Source organism: Meleagris gallopavo, chromosome 24 (genome assembly GCF_905368555.1).
Source record: "Meleagris gallopavo chromosome 24, MGAL_WU_HG_1.1, whole genome shotgun sequence".
In the NCBI taxonomy this organism is placed as follows: domain Eukaryota; kingdom Metazoa; phylum Chordata; class Aves; order Galliformes; family Phasianidae; genus Meleagris; species Meleagris gallopavo.
This window is the reverse complement of record NC_139427.1, coordinates 1,170,693-1,193,014: the sequence shown is the minus strand read 5'-3', so window position 1 is coordinate 1,193,014 and position 22,322 is coordinate 1,170,693. Positions and strand designations below refer to the sequence as shown.

General features: G+C 49.6%; 1 protein-coding gene across 2 annotated transcripts in view; it reads right to left on the bottom strand.

The window, feature by feature from the left end:
• LOXL2 (lysyl oxidase like 2) overlaps nt 1–22,322 on the bottom strand; it is a 37,078-nt gene that overhangs the window by 4,192 nt on the left and 10,564 nt on the right. For both annotated transcript variants that reach the window (XM_085242713.1, XM_085242714.1), the window contains exons 4-13: nt 15,733–15,944; nt 11,419–11,641; nt 9,604–9,787; nt 6,961–7,112; nt 6,661–6,828; nt 4,288–4,453; nt 3,464–3,707; nt 1,361–1,476; nt 875–1,011; nt 129–240 (exon numbers count right to left, since the gene is read on the bottom strand). In XM_085242713.1, coding sequence (XP_085098839.1) covers nt 129–240; nt 875–1,011; nt 1,361–1,476; nt 3,464–3,707; nt 4,288–4,453; nt 6,661–6,828; nt 6,961–7,112; nt 9,604–9,787; nt 11,419–11,641; nt 15,733–15,944 — 1,714 coding nt within the window. The remainder of the gene's footprint in view (nt 1–128; nt 241–874; nt 1,012–1,360; nt 1,477–3,463; nt 3,708–4,287; nt 4,454–6,660; nt 6,829–6,960; nt 7,113–9,603; nt 9,788–11,418; nt 11,642–15,732; nt 15,945–22,322) is intronic.

Below are 22,322 nucleotides of genomic sequence, written 5' to 3'. Positions count from 1 at the left end.
CAGGCAGCTGCTGTTACTTTCCATGTTAAAAAACGGTTCAGCTTAGCCTGCAACTTCATTCCATTTTCAAATGGATCTGATGATTTTTAAGGCAAATTGGAGGCAGTTGGGCTCTGCTGATCTCTCACCTGTGTGGCAGTTGTACATCCAGATGCGCTGCCCGTCGTACCGACTCCGGCATTTCATCACATTGTTGGAGTAATCAGATTCAGCCACTTCATAGTTGGGGTTGATGATGACCTTAGGAGTGATGGAGAAACACGGGATGGAGTTAAATGGAGGTGAATGGATGTGAGAGTCTAGGATCAGGGTGGGAGAGAGTCGAGCTTTTTCATTGCAGCGTAATCATGGTTGGACTGGATGATCTTAATGGTCTTTTCCAACTTTAATGAGTCTGTGACTGTAACTCATGAGGGAAGCAGACAGAGGCTCCTTAATTAAAGCCAGATCAAGATCACACCTTTGCCCACACACCAAAACATACCCTCAAACACCTCTCCATTTCACACCATCGCAGTGAAGACAAAAATAATGCCTCCTCCCTTCGCTCCTCTGCAGCTCTGGGCTGTTTTTAGAACCAAAGAATTCCCCCCGCCTCCTTCCCCTTGCTCAAAGCAGACTGCAGGCACAGAACTCCTCCTGCAAACACCCCAAGAATAGCACTTCATCCATCCCCAAGCAAAGCAAGCATTGCTTACAAACAACCTCAGAGCTTTGTCCAAGGCAGGGCGTTGCATTCCGTGTCACCTATCTGTGTTACTGGCGTTAGCTGCACGTGGATTGTGGAGGACTACCCAACATTGGCTGCACGTGGGTTACTTAAGACTGACATTCTTGACACCCCTACTGGATAAAAAACCTCTTTTCTCCATACCTGGAAGAGGTAATCTCCTGGTGGGACGTCGGTGATGTCGATCCATTGGCAGTCGATGTCGTGTCGGTACACGTCCCAGCAGCCAACAGTGATCCCTTGTTCACCAAAGTTGGCACATTCATACTGTTTTTGCACATCTGAAGGAGTTGAAAACACAGTGTTGGGTTCTCAGACCGTGTCAGGGCAAGGGCGGGTTGTTCTCTAGCTCCCATGGGTAGCAGTGAGCTACAGGCACACAATTTTGGATGAGACAGTTCAACACTGCTTTGCTTAATGTCTTGTATTGAAAAGGAGGCACCAGTAACACACATGGGAAGAGCTGCCACCTCTCCTGTGTCATCACCTGGAGGCAAGTTTGGGGATTTCTTGCTTTATGGGAAGGAGAACATGCACACTTTGTAAGTGAGAAGCTGAGGTCTGGCAGCCTCAACACCCAGGCTCTGTAGGGTTTCTCTTGTACCATAGAGAGTAAGGGAACAGCCATACCTGCTTCACATTCAGTGTCTTCCAGACAGAAGCTGGCTTTGTGTCCTTCAGCTACCTTGGTTCCATTGAGGTTCAGTAGATCATAGTGGGTGAAGACCTCCATGCTGTGGTAATGCCTGCAAGACACAGAGAATTCATTAAGGAAAACAGCTCGTTAATTACTGCCCCTCAGGAGCTGCGTGGTGGAATAGAAACAATGCAAAGTGCTGGGGACCAGAAGGAGCAGAAGAAGAGAAACCACAGCCAGGAAACCTTCCCCTGGGCACCATCCTACGCGCTGGCTCCCAGCCCAGGGCTGGTTCCCATATCAGGTGCTGAAGCTGCTTCCAGGTAAGAGCCTTTGTAGGATCACACACTGTTTTGTAAGGGCAGCAGCAGCCAGGTTATCATTTCTAGTGTGCCGTCATCACTACAACAAGAAGCATTTCAGTTGCTTTGTACCGACAGGCTGTAATCAGCGCAGGGTGTACTCAGACTATCAACCTATTTTCCATTTTCTGCCCCTCCTCAAAACGAATGACAGATGGAAGCATCTTCTCAGCACTCACTTCACAGGGAGCTAAACAACATGACAGCTGGCATCACACACCTTCCAGCCCATAGCTTGAAATGAGGAGGTGTTAGCATCAACTCAACCTGGGCTGCACTGCCAGCACGAATGCATAGAGAGAGCACACGAGGTGGGCTGTAGACTCATAGTTAGCAAGGTTAGGCCCATAATTAGCAAAGTCAGACCCCCTACAGGGTTTGGGTAATGCTGACCATTGTGTTCTATGCCACAATGCTGGTTCAGCGAAGCATTGAACCTGCACTGAGGGCAGTGGGAAGAACCAGGGTGCAACATGGGGTCAGGGCTGGGAGCATGAGTGTGGCCATACGGATGGAACACACTCCATATGATCCCAGCCTTGGGACAGGGAGAAAACCCACAGCATACTTATTGGGAACAGGAGGTCCTGAAACCCTGAGACACATCATAACCCATCTGTGTGGCTCAGGAGTGAGGCAATGCCCACGCAATTCAACGCCAACCCAAATTCAGCAGTGCTGAGCACAAGGCACAGCTCGCCTCCTTCCCAGCTGTAAAAATAACTGTGGCTCAAAGCTTCCAACCCATAGTATAGCAGCACACGTTGCTGCAGAAAAAGGGGGCAAGGCTGGAAGGGGAAGAAATGTTTCCTTTTTACCTCCTTCCCTCTAAAACCAGCAAAACCCAAACCCACCACCTGCCAAAAGTCAATCCCTTCTCACTCCCTGCTATGGTCTTTCCCATTTTTGTTCTGCTCCCACATCAAAAGGCTCCTGAACAGAAGCTCCCAGTGATGGGGTGAGGCAACAGGGAGAGAAGGGACGTTTCCAAGCTGTTGACTTGCGAGCTGTCTCCTTTGGCAGCCTCTGATAGAAGTTTGAGGTCTCCAGCCTGACTCACTTTCTGAAATATGTCTGAATCACTCAAAGAGGTGTTTACTTTCTGCTGTTTACAGACTGGAAAGATTGAAGAGGAATTGAGTTCATCCTCCTCCGTATAAAGGATCCAGTTTTGAGCACACAGATGGCTCTTGGCCTCTCCCCAATCTCACCTCACTTATGCAGTCTCCCAAATTGCTCCGAAGGTCTCCTTTACCCACCCCACAATGTGCTCAGCTCCTTGCAGAACCCATACATTCCCCCTTCCAGGGCCAGAGCAGAAGCAGAGGTGCTGCACCCATTTGGGTTTCCTCCTCCTGAAACTGCCATCTGCTTATTTCTGGGCTCTCTGCTGCTGAGGTTTTAGCAACACACGTCACAAAAGCAACCTGGCTGCGAGGTATGTGCTGACATGTGCCCCATCCGAAGCTCTGCAGCACTGTGACACTGATGCAGCGCTGCCTACATCCCACTTTGCTCACACGCTCTTCATAGAAGAGTCCAAAACTTGAGAATTTGTTGCTCTCTGCAGCACAAACCTTACGGCAGTGGCAGAACAAAAGCTGTGAGCTGAGTTTCTCAGCTCCCAAATTAGAAGCAAACCAACCCTGTCCCACACCATCACTGCAGAACCACAGCATCTGCTCGGTTCCCACCGCCCACATTGGTTTGGTCGATGGACCCAACAGCACTCACCGATGGCAGTCATGCCAGACCCAAGCGTGGCGACCATTTTTGGGGCGGAAATCCGACTGCCCGTTGTTGTGGATCTGGGAGGAGAAGCGCAGCAGGCGGCGGTACCCAGAGGTGACAGAGGTGTTGATGGCTGAGCTGGCCAAGCAGTTCTCCTCCTGCGCACACTGCAGCATGAACATGGGGCGGTCCTCCAGGTAGGCGGTCTGCTCCACCAGCTCGGCGTTGAGCACCAGGTCGGGGGCAGCTGGTGGGAGGGAGGTGGGAAATGAGCTGATGGGCTCCTAAACACACCACAGTTTGCTAGAAGGGGCCCAGTCCTTCCTTCGGTCAGCCCCATCCCGATGCTGGGGCAGGTCCTTTTCTCCTGCGTATCTCAGGGCAAATGCAACAAAATGAACTGAAGCCCAGGTTAGGGTAGTGAGACACTGACATGGAGCTCAGAGAGCTTGTGGATGTCCCACCCCTGGCTCAAGGTCAGGTTTGATGGGGCTCTGGGCAACCTGGTCTGGTGGGAGGCAACAATCCCACGGTGGGGGGTGGCACTGGATGGGCTTTAAGGACCCTTCCAACCCAACCATTCAATGATTCCATCATTTTTAAGGACCCTCCCGCCCCAACTCATCCTATGGTTCTATGACCTTTAAGGACCTTTCCACCCCAACCCATCCTATGCTTCTATGACCTTTAAGGACCCTTCCACCCCACCCAACTATTCTGTGATTCTATCGTCTCCCAGGACCATTCCAACCCAACCCACTCTATGATTCTATCACCTTCAAGGTCCCTTCCAACCCAACCCAACCTGTGATTTTATGACAACTCACTCTCTGAACAAGACACGCCAGCACCAAAGCGACCTCCTCCTCTGGGACAGGAGACGTCGGCTCCATCATGACGACAGTGGGCCAGGGACATCTCCGTCCCTGAGCACTTGACCCCACTCATGACCACACTGTCAGCACTGACGTCTCCATGCCAGTACCAGGTTTCCTGGGCAGAGGGATAGAAAGAGGCATTTACACTCCATTTCATGGGCTGCTGGGGGAATATTTGTGCATCCTTGTGAATAACTTGTGTTCTCCTTCCATGCATGAGCTTGCATCAGAGGCAGATTTGTTCGGTGCCCTCTTTTAAAGGATTGGGGTTCCTGATGGAGCTGTTGGTATGTGTCAGTGCAGAGGAATGGAGGCAGGATGCTGCTGATCAGCATCTCTCACCTTCTCAAAACCTTCAGTAGCCCCAATCAAACTGCATTGGCAAAGCTCAGGTGAAGGGAAGGGAAGAAAGAAGAAAAAGAATTCTGGTCCTTGCATTAGTGTCCAAACTGGAAACGTTTCTAGGAAAAGAGAACCCATCTGCACCATTGCTTCCATTGCAACAGGCTGTTTGTTAACCCTGTTAGCAACACTCTGCACACAGGCTGCCCTGTTCTACACAGTGTAGCTTTATGCTCGCCTTGCTGGTGCAGCCGGGATACGCATAAGAGCCTTTTCTGTTCTAAATACCAACAGTCTCAGCTAAAGGAAAAAATGTCTTGTTTCTCACTGGACTCGCAGGGCTGTGTCAACAGAGCTGGAAAGGCCAGCATTGAAGGGACGTGGCTATCCGCAGCTCTTGTGCTCTGCTTGGCAGCTGTGCAAGCAGTCAGCTGGAGGAACCAGCTTGCAGCAAAGCTCCAGCCTCCTCCCTCCTATGGCATCAGACTCCAGGTCCCCTCTCTGGCCATGAGCAACACTTAAAACCCGTGGCAATCTGCTTGCTCAGGAGCCTGGTATGTCCTCCTGGCATCCTGGCTTGGTCAAAAGCCCAGTGGATTGGACACAGCACCAAAATGGTGGAGTGTGGCACAGCCTGTGCTCCCTGGGAGGAGATGCTCTGCGCTGCTTTTTGCTTCTGCACCCAAGTTCTGGCTTTCTGGCAATTGTTTGGGGGGGAAATAGTTTTCTTTCTATCAATGAAAGCCCACTTGAATTTTATTTACTCAGTGGCAGCGTGAGCCACATTTTCCCCAAAGCTCCATTCTCAGGGGCCACTTTGCAAGAGAACAGCTCTGGCAGGGGACTGCTTTCCCAGAGAGAAGCCAGTTCCTTTGGGGAGCCATTGTGCCAACACCAGGAACTGCAATAAAGGCCCGGAGGTTCTACATTTCCTTGCAAAAGCTGCCTGCCCTTGTGATCCTTGAGGGGTGCATCAATTCAGGAGCATGTCTTGCACCAGGATTATTGATCTTGTCCTTTATTAGTGTGGGAAGCTTCTGTTCCCCTGCATGCAGTCCTATTTCTGTGGCTGCTGCTCTCTTTCTTACAGCCAGCACAGCAGGCTGCTGCCTGTGCCAAGGAGCTCTGCTGGGAAAGAACACTTCATCCTTCTGTGGTCGTCCCAAACTTGCTAGCTGGTGGCTTTTATCCCTTTTAAGTGCTGTTCTTGGTCATGAGTGAGGAGGGAGGCTTAAGGGCATTTGTCATCAGAGAAGCAAAAGCCAACAACAGCCCAGGGAGCTAGCATGCAGCTGCACCATGTGCTGCACTGAGAAGTAACAGGAGCAAAATCAAATTGTTTTCTTTTGATTTGACACCAGGAGAAAATTGGCTTCCAACTTCACTCAGCTCAAATCCCAGTGAGACCCAGTGAAGAACAAGAATCAGGTTGGATATTAGGGAAAATTTCTTCTCTGAAAGAGTGGTCAGGCATTGGCACAGGCTGCCCAGGGAGGTAATGAGGACACCATCCCTGGAGGTGTCCAAGAGCTATGGAGATGTGGCACTGAGGGACACGGCCAGTGGGGATGAGTTGGGGTTAGACTTGGGGATCTTGGAGGTCTTTACCATCCTTAATGATTCTGTGATCCTATTTGGGGACATGGTGGTGATGGGTCAATAATTGGACTTGGTAATTGTAGAGGTCTTTTCCAACCTTAATAATTCTATGGGCGTAATGGGGGTGGGTTATAGTTGGTGATCTTAGAAATCTTCTCCAACCTTAATGATTCTATTTCAGGACATGGTGGTGATGAGTCAATAATTGGACTTGGCTATCATAGAGGTCTTCTCCAGCCTTAATGGTTCTGTGAGTGGGCACGATGGGAATGGGTTGACATTTGGACTTGATGACCTTGAAGACCTTTAGAAGTCTTTCCCAACCATAATGATTCTACCCAACCTCACCCATGCCACAACAAGGAATACATGGGGACCCACCTGGAAGGCATGGCTGGCAAAGCCCAGCCCCAGCTGCCTGCACACCACCATGGCCTCCACAGTGCTCCATCCCTGGCTGCAGACCGTGCCCCAACGCAGCGTGCCATTGCGTTCAGCCAACACCTCCACCCGACCCTCGTATGGGTTGCGACCACCAACCAGGCGCAGCTGTAGGGCAAAAAAAACCAACAAACCCTCCCATCAGTAAATGCCACTGCAAACAGAGGTGACACAGCAGCTGGGCAAGGATCACAGGTCAGTTTTGAGGCTCAGGAATTTAAGCTTCTGGGCTTCTCTCACCTGGTTCTGGAAACCCATCGCTGGAACGTTGCATCTGACAGCAGCATCTTCCTCGTGGTTGCAGCCCTGCGACTCCATGTTGAACTTGCAGTCTGTGATGGATTTCTCAAATCCTGTACAGTCGATTTCATTTAGATGGATTGGACCCATGCCTTCGGGAGGGGAAGAAAATAAGGTCATATCTTCTGCCCATGCTACTGGGGAGTGGAGAACTGTCCAATAACCATTTACTAATACTTTGCAGACCTCTAGCATTCAAAATACAGTGATCCTGAAAAAAAATCCCAGCGATTTCTTGTAAAAATAAAAGAGCTGCAAGATTATCATTATTAATTTTACCATTTTACATTCTTTCCAGTAGTCTCCGGGAGCCACACGCTGCAGAAAAAGCCAAGTTTCCGTTGTTACATAATTTACAAACTTCAGCTGGAGCAATTCACAAATTATGACCTTTTGGCTGGTTTGTGTGACAGGAATCTGTTCTTGGTCAAAACCTGACATTTAAATGCAACATGGACACATTCACTGGGACAGCAAAATGGAGTAACACGGGGATGTGCAAAAGGCCAGTGAAACACTTTGGGGCAAACGACTGTGACAAGACTGGTAACAAAACAGGAAGGGAGCCATTGACTTTAGTTGCTGCAGAAAATTGTGCCAAGGCACTGGGGGCAGAAATCGGAAAGGAATAATTGGTTCCATCTTTGTGAAGTGACAGTGCACAACTGTCACTTCCAAAGAGACCCTGAAAGGAGAGAAGGCGCATGAGAAGGTAATAATCCTATAAAAATCCTATGTCCTGACTCCAAACTGAGTCCAAATCTATTTGGAAAGAAGTTTTGGGGGAATTAATCAGATTTTTTGATCACAAAACAGACAGAGTCTTTCATGGAGCCTATGCAAACCAGTTCCCGTAATTGCTGATGGACACACATGGACAAGAAAGGAACATCTGTGTGTCGGTGATGACCACCACCACCCACTCCCAACAGCCAGAGGGGCTGACCAACACCATACAGATAAATGAGGGTCCAGCTCAAGGCACCGAAACAACACCCACTGCTCCAGTGGGTCACCCAGAGGTGACACCAGCTGCCCAAAAGAAGATGGTGACAGCTCCACTGACTGCATCCCACCAGCACTGCCTCACCATGAGCCACTTGGTGCTCACCTCTCTGCAGAGGAACATGTTACCCAACTCCAAGCCTGCTCCTTTTATCCTTCAAGGCAGGAAAAGATAATTGGTTTGCTGATGGGAGGTGGGATCCTTTGCTCAAAAACCTTTCTGTTGCCAGTTGGAGCCTTCCTCACCGCATGGCAGCCAGCAAACCAGGGACTCAGATCCCTCACAGCTTAATGACGTGCCCGGTGAACCCCTCACCTCCACAGACTGCAGCACAAGGACTGGGAAAATGCAATAGCAACAACAACAACAACAACAAGAGCTCTCCAGCATATTTCTGCAGATTTGTGGCATTTGTGGCACGCACATCTGGTTTTTTTTTGCTCTCATTAAAATCCATTTAGTGGTCTGCAGCTGGAAATGGCAATACTGTCCTGCAAGCAGTTCTGTAGGAGGAATGGTGCTGACCAGAATTGGAGGGTGATGCACCAAGAATGCAGCACGCATCCAGCCTCACATTCTACCCTGACAAAGTCATACCCAGGCGATGACAAAACCAGAGGGCAGGGCCACATCTCTGCATTTTCCCCATGCCATTGCCTTTAGCAGAAGAATGGAATTAGGGCTGCATACCCAACAAACATGTTCACCCACTGCTTGGGCTTTTACCCTGGTTCTCCTAAGGACCTTGCAATGGATAGATAGCACATTCAGACCACGGGACTAAGCACCTTGCTTTCAGAACTAGATCCCTTTTGTTTTAATTGGGATTGCTATTCACCCATCCCTGTGTGCTTCACCTTGCACATCCCAGTGCATCATCGTTGGATTTCTGTTTGTTTGTTTTGCAAATCCAACAGAGAAGTCCCATTTTAAAGCTCTCCTTGTCTTGCACTTTCCTTTCTCCAAGCCATGCTGGTCTGAAGAAATACCACCTGCTCATTGCATTTCACTATGAAAGGTTGGGTTTGGTGTCATTATCTATAGGGTTCACATGAAGGCAATCAGCAGTTGGTTTGAGAGGGCAAATGTTAGGCTTTGAGTTGCCATTTACCAGAGTTTGGGATTTGAACCAACTCCCAGCTACAGGAAATCCAAACCCAAGTTGGCTCAGAGTTGTGCAAACAGCCCTCCTATTTTTAGCAGGCTAAATTAAGGTTCTGGACTTAAATTGGAGAGTGTCTGAGGTCTATGTCCAAGACCCACTTTTGCCAGGAGCCTTCTAGTAATGTGCATCTGGAGAACTTGTAAAGAGAATTTGAGTGCAACGGATGCGATAACGAAGAAGTAATTACTGGAACAGCTGCTTGAGGGAAGGTTAAACTCATCGGCACCGGAATTCTTTCAAGGAATCCGCAATGCCTCCCTAAGGCACAGCCTCAGGAGACTTATTAAGAGGAGAGAAGAAATTCTTGGCACCCAAAACAAACATCCCAGCGAAAACACGCTGCTCTGGATCATGAGGGGGTTCTCAGGGGAGAATGGGACACGGAGGGTCCCCAGAGCTCCCCTGCCCTTACCTTGCCCCAGCCTTGCTCCCGTGATTGCCTCCTTGGCGCTGCCGAAGCCCAGCTCCCGGCACACCACGCTGGCAGACACCAGGTTCCAGTTGTCGTCGCACACCGTGCCCCACTCCCCATTCTTCAGCACTTCCACTCGGCCTTCGCCGGTGTTGGCTCCTCCTTTCAGCCTCACCAGAGGTTGCTGGAAGACATGGATGGAAGAGACACTTCAGTTCTCCTTGCGTGTGCTGAAGAACTCGAAGGCGGACCTTGAATATAAAGCACTTAAGCATCTCGGCTGAAGGTAAATTTTTGTATTATGAGATAAATCGTAGAATCAGTAAGGTTGGAAAAAGCCAATGAGATCATCAAGTCCAACCATCACCCATCACCCCTATGGCCATAGAATCATGGAATCATTAAGGCTGGAAAAGACCTCTAAAATCACCAAGTCCAACCATCACCCCATTCCCACTATGCCCTCAGAATCATTGAAACTTTGAAGTTGGAAAAGACCCCTGAGATCATCAAGTCCAATCAGTTCTAACCATCAACTCATCACCACCACGAGATGAAGTGGTGCTTATCTCCCTAAGATGAAATTAGTTGCATTAATTAGTTAACGGCCAGTTGTTTGCTGCTTTCCTACCAAGCAACCAGCCCTTTGCAAGTCTCATTCTTCAAATAACTCTTTGTACTGAAAATGCTGGCAGCTTGGATCAAAGACACCTGAGTGCACTTTGCTGCAGCTTGGACTAGATGCCCTTGGGGATCTACCAGCCTTGATACCCTTCACAGATCAAGGACCCCTCCAAAAATGGGGTCAACAGGAGCTTTGCAGCAGTCCTGCAGTCCCTCCCTCCCAATGGGATGAAGGTGCTCCATCCCAGTGCCAAGCAGAGCAGCCCTCCATCTGCTGCAGCACCCGAGAGATGTGGATTGAGCTGTGGGAACACCACATGAGGTCTGCAGAGCCTGAGAGCACTGAAACCATCACTTTTAAAGCTGGAAGCATACGCAGTTCTCCAGGCTTGGGGTCACACAAAGGATATCCAAAGCCAACACAAAAGCTTAAAGAATTACTTGGCAGCATGCATGGCTTAGAAGATTAGTAATGATTTACAAGACTTTTCACCCCGAGATCTAAATCCTTATGGCTTCTATTAGAGTGGGATTTTAGGGTACTGTCTGGGGTCTTCTGAACACCAAGAAAAAACCCACTCCTACAGTCACAACAGCACAGGGCTGGGGAATGCAGGCTAATCTTGAGATCCACAGTGCAAAATACCAACCCAGTATTAAGGGCCTGCAGCTCTGCGATCCCCCCCTAAAGGTGAACATACCTTACAGACAGAGGATTTCCTTCGGCATCAACCTAAAACATGTTTGTTATTCTTCCCCATTCAGTTGCCCCACTGACACCAAGAGCAGCTGAATCCAGGCTTGTTTTCTAACAGCCTTTTGCATAGCTGAGGATTTTTATGCTATGCTCAGCCTTCTTTGCTAGACTAAACAAACACAGCTCTCCCGACCTCTCCTGCAGGTTTTCCCTCCTTCTCAAGGCACTTCTTTGCAGAAAACATGAGAGTAGTGGAAATACAACCTCACTTCCATTGGATCTCTACAGGAGACAGAGCTCAGCAGCATTTAATTGACTGCAAAACAGCAAAGCCCAGCAGCAGTGGGCACTTGTTCAATTGGCTGGAGCAGACAGAAACGTGACAAATTTATTTGCTTACTACTTGAGCTGCCCTTCCAAGCCTGGCACCGCGTCCTTGCGAGGACGGCACAGTGCAGAGCTCTCCCGGTTTCTCCTTTCTGCTCCCTGCTCACCTCCTGCCTGAAGGCTTTTCGGAAGCCACTGTGGCTGCTGGGGGCAAAGGCACGGCCAGGGACACAGCTGGCCACCGCGGGCATCCCATTGTCACATGTTGCATTCTTCTCCGTGTCCACGTTGAGGTGGTTGCCCAGTTTGCAGCTGGAGATGTGCGCCTCGTTCCCAGTGCAGTCCATGGAGTAAGCCCAGTAATGCTGCTTCCTCCTGCTGGCAAACATTCTGAAAGAAACCAAAGGGGAGAGAAATATAAGAGCCAGAATCTAGAGGAGCTGCACCGATGGAGCTACATTTGGGAAAAGGACACCTTGTAATTAAATGGATGGAGCGGGGATAGATGGAGCAGGGATGGATGGAGTGGGGGGTGGATGGAGCAGGGGGTGGAGGGCTTCTCCATTCACACTCACAATGACCTTCTGTTATGTTGTCTCTCAAGAATCCATAGGTCTATTAACTCAAAAGGCAGCATGCTAACACGTCCCCCAAAAAACCTCTCCCAGAATGAGCTGCTCCCCTTGCTGGCCATCCCCTATCAGCTGCAGAGAGCTATGGCCCTCCTGCTTCTTAGAGCTGCAGTGTTAACAACTGTGAGCCTGAAAGCAGTATCTGGGAGTGAGAGAAATCTCCTCGCTTACATGTTTGCAGCAGAGGAGCTTGGCAGCAGTTCCTGCTTCTTGCTCCCAAACTGGAGCTGCTCCAAGGACTGCTAAGGGGAAAGGGCACGTGTGATAAATGGGAAAAGAAAGCATCCCTCATTCATCCTAGCTGCAGTCAGACAACTGTACCAGGGCTGAAAGAGTCAGCGAAGTGTAAATATGGATCAGGGCACTGCTGAAAAGGAAATGTGAGAAGCTGAAGGAAGCAGAGGTGCTGGGAGCCAACGCCTCGCTGGGATCTGACGTGGCTCTGCTGGATCCCTGTGCTGCTCCTTGCTCCAGGGTTAGCTGTGAGCAAAGGCAGAGCACAGTGCAAGGAGAGACAACAGCAGTGCTGACCAGTGAGTGGGACGGAGAGCTTGGCCAGGATCTGGTAAAAAAAAACAAAACAAGGAGCATTTTTCTAGGTTGGCTGCTTGAAACCACACTGGTGACTCAGCTAGGTTGTCCCAGATGATGCTCTTCGGTGGTCCCACATGAACTACGTTGTGCCACTGTGGATGTTCGTCTGCTCACAAAGCTCTGCTGATGAGCCCAGCAGCTGTCCAGGCTCAGAGCCACCAGCAAATCCTGCCCGGAGCCCCATTTCTCAGGGCTGGAGGTAAGGCCAGGTACAGGCAGGCTGGAGACAGGCAATTGCACCACGTGATGGGGAGACCACAGAGCCCCGGGGCAGACATTAGGGTTATAGGCAGATGTTACACACTGGAGAACATCTGCAAGAGCCTCACGCAGTGACTTTACTCCTCTGGTTCTGCTTCACCATTCTGTGCACTGGAAGTGAGAACCAGGAGGAGTGTTCTCACCGAGGAACCCCCCATACACACACATGCAGTGAGCTCTGAACTCTGAAGCAGACAAGAAACACGGCCTGTCTTAGAGCAGTAACTACGGGGATGCCTTAGAATAGCAAACAATGACCTCATCCTGGAAACTTTATGAGGCATGAACATCTGGTTGGTGTTAGCAGCCCCTAAGTAAGCTGGGGAAAAAGAGCCAGAGAAGCCCCACCTCACTTCCCCAGAATGGATATGTGAAAAAAGCAGAATGCAGATGATCTCTACAGTCAGAAACTCGGGGCATTCTTGCTATTTAGCACAGAAAGGGTGCAGCCCACCTCTGGCTGGCGTTGGTGCAAGCCAAGCACAACGCTGCTCAGATCAGAGGGGTGAGCGAGCAGTCGTGCTGAGTTCGGCCAATTCGAGGTCATGCTGGAACCCAAAGCACGTCGGAAGAGATGGATCTTCACTGTGTAAGCTTGAAAAAAAGCCACAGGTTAAGTGTGAGGGCTGTGGGAAGCATCACAGGGCATGGCTTTGTAAGAACATGTCGGAGAGGACAAGGAGAGCAGAGAGCAAATCACACACGTGCTGGGAAAGTCACCCATGGCAACTGAATGGCAGCTGGAGAGTTCTTTGTGCCCTGACCTTCTCCTGGAGCCCTTAGGACCCTGGCTTTGCTGGAGAGAACCAAACCACGAGGATTTCTACTGCAAGCCCCACACAAGCGACCAAATATACAACTCAGACCGGTTAAACTGAGAGATGCTACTCAGGCAGACACTGAACAAAGTGTGTTGGAACTGCTGAGCTCTTCCTCCACCCTTTGGCCACCCATGGGCAAACCGTCCACTCTTTCGGCCACATCATTCACTCCTTGAATGCCCTTGGACAAAAGCTGTAGGAGGACATCAGGAAGGCATCGGGCTCATTCTCTGCCTTAGACATCTCAGCTCACAAGCTCGCGCTGTCCCTGTCAGCAGGATGCGTTTAATGCTGCTCAGAGCAGGGCTTGGAGGAGGAGTTAACAAACAGCTCTTATATAAAACCGCTTTGAAGCACGAACAAGAGCATGGAAACAACACTGAAGATTTGTTTCATTTCCGAACATAAATCACGTTGTCAACTGCAGAGCCTGAGTTACATTCAGGAATAAAACCCTGGCACGGTGACAACAATGAACTAACTTGTTTTCTTTCAAGCAAGATCCATCTGCACATCATTTCACTTCCCACCATAGCACAGCCGTGGTGGGAGCTGAGGACCGGCGAGCTCAGCTCACCAATGAGGGTGGTTTGGGTCTTCATTAAAAGACTTCATTAAAATTGTGTTTTACAAAGCACAAGATGTTGTTTTGGTAGCAAGGTGCACGAGCCTGGTGGTTAGCATTGCACATTCATAACTCCAGCTCCAGTGAATGGGATTTTCAGTGCTGCTGAAAAACTGTGCATCAGCTTTTCCATCTCTGCTAGTGCTATTGCAAAAGACAGGACAATCACACGCATCCTTTTATTTAGGGCAAATGGCTCCAGCTGCTAAAGTTAATGCTCTTGGAAATGCCATAACTGAGAAGCAGGAAAAATCTGCTTTGTTTTACTAGAAGTGTTCCGTCCTCCTGTTCTGGTGAAGGGAATGGGAATCTCAGGTCTGAGTTTGCTGCTCTGATGGGAGCAAATGTTCCTATGGATAACAACTGCCTGCTAGCAATTATCAGCTCACTGCTTGGCTCCCAAAGCAGAGCTCCACCTGGGTTATTCACTTTATATTCTTTCTGCTGCTATATGGCTTTACACTTTCCCAACCCAAAGACCTCTTCTATTGATCACGGTCTTTCTAACAAAATAAATGAGACTTGGCCAGCCAGTTCCAGGGGGAGCTTTCAGAAATAGCAATGCAGAGGCCAAAAAGAACAGGAAAACCACAGCTCCTGCCTGGAGAGCTTCCCCCTCACCGGCTGACACTTTCCCACTCCTGGGTCACAAAGCAGAGGGAAAAATGAGACAGAACTGAGCTTAAACTATTTAGCATCTGCTCTGGGGTGTTATTCCTAGGGAACAGCGTAGGAAGAGCTACGTCTGTGATGAAGGATGGTGACAGAAAGCATTGACAACAACAACAAAAGACCAGAGCTCCCAGCTTTCAGGATGGAGAAACACAGCCTGAACTGCTCAGCCTGCGGCTCTCAAAGACACGAAATTCTTTCTCCCTGGGGATCACCATTTCCTCCCCTCGTTTTAAAGCAACCGAGAAATATAAAATAAATATCTATGTATATGAAACGGCACTGAAATCACAACTGCCCTAAATTGGAGAGCAGCTGCTTGATAGGAGTAAGCATGTCATTGGAGGGGCAAGACCAGGACTGAGGAACACGGGCAATACAGCCAACAAAAGCCTGCTTTGTTCCAGGGTTCTCCCAATGGAGCCTTCAGCACCAAACCTGACCCTACTTTTTGCTTTTTGCTGAGAGATGGGAAGCACTTAGCTTAGCTCACACAGAATGGGTCTACTGAGTTTTGCTCGTGTCCACCCAACCCTGCACACAACACAGGACCTGAACCCATTGCTAATGGGAGAACTGACCGCCCCATAGGTGCCAACAAAGGGATGTACTGGGCTGAATGCCCACATCTCCTACTGCAGGAGCTATCAGCTTCTAACAGTGATACTCTTGGTAGAGGAGCAAAGCACACCATCCCCCTGCCCATCCAAGGAAATACCTGATGTCTGAAGTATTTACACAGAAGGAAAACCTGATCTGAAGGGATTAAGCAGTCAGAGCTTATTCTACCTCGAGGTCTCCGGTGCCATTTGACAATTTGGGCTTTCTGAACAAGACCCCGAGTGCTCAAAGGAACACACAGAGCTCTGCTCTTACTTGTAGACCTTGGTGTTGTATTTCCTCTCGCTCGGAAACCCAAACATGCCGCAGACGACTCGGGAATTCTTCATGGTCCAGTGCTTGTCACAGATCTGCTTCCAGGTCCCTTCATCTTTCACCTCCACATAACCCTCCGTGACGGGCACCCGCTTGCGATAGGTGGCGAGGATGGGCCGGATCCTGATGTCCTCCACCTGAATGTTCATGTTCTGTGAGTGGAAAAGAAAGAGGAATGATGCAGGCTTGCAAGGAAGCTGCTGGGGAAGGGGGACCTGTCGTGCTCAGAGTGATGAGGGCTGAGCAGGGGGAAGAGCTGTTTGGGGAAGAGTCCAGAGATGTGGTGGCATCAATCTTCCTGGAGGTGTTCAAGGAATGTGAAGATGTGGCACTGAGGGACGTGGTTAGTGGGCATGGTGGGGGCAGGCTGGGGTTGGAATTGGGGATCTTAGTGGTCTTTTCCAACCTTGATGGCTCTGCAGGTGCGGTGGGTTGGGATTGGACTTCAGGATCTTGGAGGTCTTTTCCAACCTTACTGACTATAATTCTATTCCATGAAGCGCTGGCACAGGTTGCTCAGAGAGATGGTGGATGCCCCATCCCTGCAGACACCCAAGGTCGGGCTGGCAGGGCTGTGAGCACCTCACTGAGCTGTGGGTGTCCCTGTTCACTGCAGGGGGTTTGGACCAGAAGGCCTCTATGGGTCCCTTCCAATTCAATCAATTCAATGACAACAGTGAAGCAAACAAGCCTTTCTACCTGGTGCAATTCCTTCCTCTGTCCTTCAAGTGGATATATATACACACATATACATATGTGAATGAATGGCTATGCAATAAATCCCCTCTGTTACTGAAGTTCATTGAAAGTGTTGATTTCAGAAGCAGTGACCTCACTACATGCATAGGTTTTGGCCACTCCTGGAGTGAGCCGAGCTCACTTTGGTGGGGCTGATTACTGGCACAGAGCACTGGCAGGGGACCGAGCTGGGGGTCCCTCTGGGCACCCATCCCCACACTGTTGGCGCAGAGATTCCCCCAATTCTGCAAGCTGAGCTCCTCCTGCAGCAAATGAGTCGGGGAGGTCGAATGGATTTTGCATTTTGGAGCCTACGTGAGGATGCTGCAGAAACCTTGCAGGGACCTGAGCCCAGAGCGAAGGCTGACTGGAAAATATTTGCTGTGGCAAGCAATTACAAAGGAGCTACTGAAAATTTTATTGCTCGCTTCCAGGAGAGCTTTTCTTGTCAAAAATGTACGAAGCCACGTGGTTCTGCTCAGGGTTACATCAGATCTGAGGAATCCTGCCCTCCCCTCCATTACTTGGAAACGGAGGGGGCCCAAAGCTTTAAAGAGACACAGCCTCTGGGGGTGGCACGCAGGTATTTGGGGCAGGGAGAGCACTGCAGGGCTGATGCAGCTCTGAGAATCACACGTGGCACATCCATCCCCCAGCACTGATGGGAATCACAGCCTTGGGCAAATTGGAACCAACTGCAGGGAGAGGCTGGGCCTTACTCCCAGCCTTGGGCAAACCTTTATATACATATATTATTGACTGCATTTACCACTTGACTGATATCTCCTTTTCACCTCCAGCTGCAGGAATTCAGCCCTGCACAACTGGAGCATCCGTGGGACACCCCGGTGACTCTGCACAATTTGCCCCCAAAAGGATGAACACAATGAGTTGACAGCTCAGGCTTAGGTCTGAGAAGCTCCCACAGCCCTTGACAAGAAAGCAAACGACACAACAGTATCCAAATTTTGCCACATCTGAGGCACTCAGGTGTTCAGAAAAAGGGGCCCATGCAGGAACCAACTGGCACATCTGGAAAGCACATACTAAAGGAACCGAAACATTCAGAACAAAGTGTGGTATCACCTCCAGGAACGATGCTCTGAGATGCACACGTGTCTTGCAAAGAAGCTGCACGGTGGCACTGCTCCATGTGCTTCAAGCAGAGCAACAGTCCAGATGTGAAACATCTGCCTGGTGCTTCCGCAGCAGAATCGTTACCCTGTGCTGCACTCATTAGTCATCATTAAGCCATTACTGCTCACTGCTGCAGCAGAAGTCTTCACCTTATTGCAGGGGGCTGAAAAGCCTCCAAAATAAATACAGCCCTCATAAGATGGGAGAAAGGAAAGATTCTCAGACTCGTTCTGCAGTTGAGCAATGAGATGCAGAGGGATCAAAGTGCTTCTGCAATGACCCGAAGGCAGGAATTGCATCCAAGCAACAGCAAAACCTCCAGAACTGAGGGCCCCTTTTTGCTCACAGAACTTCTGGTACAGCAAGTTGAACTTGATGGTCCCTGTGTGTCCCTTCCAACTTGGGACATTCTGTGAATCTACGAGCTCAAGGCTTTGCTCTGGGTCTGAACAAACAGCAAAACATCCAGGAGAAGAATTCAGTGTGCTGCTTGGATTTACATTGGGAGAATAAAGAACGATGGATGAAAGTAAGCCCTCCTTCCTCCTGCAGCACACTAAGAGCTTCTTCCCAATGGCTCTTTACAGCCTTGAATGGTTTCCTCTCTCTGCACTGGGAGTATTCAGTAATGCAAGCACAGCCAGGTTGTATTTTATCCCCAACACCAATGCACACAGCTGAGGAACTGATGGTGAAAACAGACCTCACATCCAAATCAGAACAAACAACATTCAATAGCTGGAGCAGATGCTTTCAGACAGCCTGTGCAAGCTTTCTGTACATGTGGAGACAAAGGCCTGCAACAGAGCTCGTGTTAACGAGGAAACCTCTGTCTGAAAGCTTTGCTGGTTCTCTTACGCCAGCTATTGAGGCAGACCTGTAAACCCTCTGATGATCTCCAAGCAGCTATCAGACGAGCAGCTGTGCTGCAACTATAAAGCAGAGCCTGCAGCAGTGTTTCAGGAGCCAGCCAGCCATCCAAAGAGCAACACTACCTCTAGGAAACGCAGCAGGAAACCCAAAGGCGTTTCTCTCCTGCTTGCATTAAGCCTCCAGAACGGAGAACTGTTTTGGGTCCTTTCCCCTTCCTCCTGCTCTTCTCTGCTATGAAACCCATGAGTTTCACCTTCAGAGGGGATAGCAAGAAGAAAAGGGGTCTGTTCTGAGCTTTCACAAGGGGATTTCTGGCTCAGAACACTTTTGCATGAGCCTCAGCTGTTTTGTTTTCATCTCTCTGAACCAAACGCATCCCCTGATTGCAAAAACCCACACTTTATAACATTTCCTTCTACCTTTTGCCATCTGTTCCTATGGGAAGGACCATCCTCCCCCCCCTTTCTCCTTGCAACACCCCTGAGGATGCCCAGCAATGGTTACACACATTTAGATGTGTGATTTAACCAAAGCAATGAGCCTGTGTGCTACCTCTGTCCCTGGATAGTCCATACTCACTGCCCCCCTGCTTTCACAAAGCTCTCTCTTCACATACATGGGAATGAGAGGAATCTGTTTGGACTTAAACATCTGGAGTTGTGCCTCTGAGTCACCACTGAGGTCCCAGCTGTTAAATAAACACAGGGAGGGAGATGCTGCAAGACTGAACAGGCTGTACAGGGCAGGCAGCAGCCCTGGGAGCATTGCACTGCGTTGGACCACGAGCACTTTTTGTTCTGAAGTTTGCACAGAGCAAAAGGGTGAGAGATGACAGAGCAGTGCAGGATTAGGCTCCAGGAGCAAACACAGTGCGGATCATAAATGACAAAGCTGAGGCCTTTGCTAAACTGTGCAATGCTTCAGTGGCAGCCCTATGCAAAGCAGGCTAAGAAAGGCTAACAGAGGCTAACAAGCACCAGAAACCCCTACACACACAGTAAAATTACAGTAGTGAAGAAACAGAGGCTTACCTCAATGGCTTAATTAACTTTGACTTGAGTTACCTCCAGAACAGATGCTGAGATGCTCTCTGGGCAAACATCAGCATTTATGTTGCATACAGGCGTGTGCTTAGAGAGGTAAACATTTACATGAAGGGGAAAGAGCTTAAAACCTGTTGATACAAACAGGTAAACAAACATTGGGTTTTCAAACAGCGAGGACGAGGCTGGTCTCAGGTGGTGGGAGCAGATCCTGGTGGCACAGAGAGAGCATCCAGTGATTTGCATGGTGATGTAACAGTTCTACTTGTGCCAGGCCATAAGCAATATCATAGAACAGTAGGATAATTAAGATTGGAAAAGAATATTAAGGTCATCAAGTCCAATCCCAAACCATCCCTACCATGGTCACAGAGGTTGGAAAAGACTTCTGAGATCACCAAGTCCAACCCCAACCCATCCCACCGTGCCCACTGACCATGTCCCCGTCCCAGCCTCGCACTTAGCAGCAGCACACAGAGGCATTCTATACAACCCCATCCCCACAGCCCAACTGGGCTGGTTACGAACCCCAGACAATATAAACTCCAACCTGGCACAACTGGACCCTTTGAGCCACCGGGCTTTGAAGTGAGGTTTTTCTGCTCCAAAGAGGAAAAGGAGGACAGGAATAGCAGCACAGCCCGGTGTGCTCCACCAGCCTCGTCTGCCCACTGTCTGCTCCCAGGTACCACATCTATTTGGGAACACTGTGGCTGCAGCTATTCGATATATTTAGGGCACATCCTATTTGCAGCCTGGATGTGTGCACGGAGAGGAAGAGGACGGACAACAAATATTTTGCTAAGGATGTTTTGGGGGATGGCTTAAAAAAAATGCATTTATTAAAGAAACGTATTCAGGGCAGAGCTGGTTGCTGTGGTCTTAGCAGTGCTGTCACAGGTGGGTTTGTGTGTGTTTGGACAATGCACTGCTCTCATCCAGCCCCCAGCACATCAGAGAAGGGCATCTCAACTCCCAGCTCCCTTCCTGCACTTTGTGGGGCTTTCAGGCGTGCCATCCCTAAGAGCATCCCCTGCCCCATCTACACAGCAGCTGTACAGCTGGACCTGGAGACACTGTTGTGAACAAAGCAGGTGCTGTGCTCTGCCCTCCTGTTGTATTCCCAAGTCATGCAATTACTCACAAACGTGAATACAAGCACGCAAACCTGGGAGCTTTCACTCCAAGAAATACAAGCTAAGTCAACTCCCCATGTTATTCCAACCGTAATTTGCCCACATGGTGTTGGATGAGCTGATGCCTGCATGGAGGAGCCCAGGTCCAGAATCAGTCTCCTCCTGCCCCTGTGGCTGTGGGCAGCCTTTACATTCACAGTAAAACAAGGCTAAGCCACAAGGCTTGCTCTCTCCATAAATGAGAAGCTGTCTGCATACTTAGTCTACATATTTTAGAGAGGGGGGGGGAAGCAGCTCTGCATTGCACTCAGTGTCATTGCCCCAGGTTGCATCGAGCAAGCACTGCTGAAGGTGGGCAGTGCTCAGGAGGCTGATCCCAGCCAACAGCCCCGCTCTGTGCATCCACCTCTCTACAAGAAATAACCTTCAGAACAAGGCTAAAAGCTGCAGCATCTGCTGAAAGTATCAAGCATAATGGGACCTTCAGCAAGAGGCTGATGGATTGATTTCAGAGCTGCCCTAAGCTCGGTCCTTTTAAACCTCTTCCTGCCCATCTGCTGCTTCTGTGTCACATATCTCCTACCACTCAACCTGGGCTGAGAGGGTTTGCTGCATAGAACTGGGGGAGCAGGAATGGAAAGGCTCAGGAACAGGAAGAGGTGCGATGTAACCCTCCAAGCATGAGCTGTGATGGGAAAAGATCCGGCTGAGCATACGTACACATAGATATATTTAAGCCAAGTAGCTTCTGGTGATGGAAATTTCATCCTATACCACTTATCTACAGCATTTCCAAACTGGGGAATAGAGGCATGCATAACGTCCAATAAAAATAAGCTCTGCTCGAAGGCTCTTGTGTTGCTTTTTAAGAGCGTGCAATCCTTCTGCCTGTCGGATTTTAGGAAGTGGGGCCAGATTTGAGCAAACATCAGTTTGCACAGCCCCTCCAAGCTGGAGCCAAGTCAGAATGAAGTCAGACATTGCCTTATAGCTGCTGGCTTTCCCCGTTAAACCTTGGCAGCCCCACAGAAAGTAGCACTAACGGGCTTGAAGTCAATTTCCAAATGATGAATTTAAGATGAGTGCAATGGCACTTGCTTGGTGATGGGTTGTCTGTGCTGCCCGGTGCATGCATTTCCCAGGAAGGCAGAACAGAAGTGCTGCTCCCACCAAATGCATCAATACATCACTATTATCACACTGCCTTCACCAGTGTGTAGCTGAAGGCAGAGGAGAGACCTATCCATAAAAAAAAATCTCAAGTCCTTCACTCCAGTTCCATCCTAATGGGGAAACGTCCATTGAGCAAGCACTGGGCTCCAGCCAGAGGAACCCAACTGCTCACAGAACGGTGACGTTTCCCCCAGTGAATGCAAGCTATGACATGCAGAATTCCCAGGCATGTTGGAGAGGGCAAAGACTTTCAGCTTGCGTTCACATCAGCCTTTTGACCTCACTGTTTGGTGGTTTGTGACCCTATGAGTAACTCTTCTCATCGTCTCCGACTCCCAGCTATGCCACAGCAGCTGCTAATGAGATAAAGCAAACACAGAGAAGAGAAGGAAAACTGGAAGGGGGGTGGAAAACCTGAAGCATTTGACAG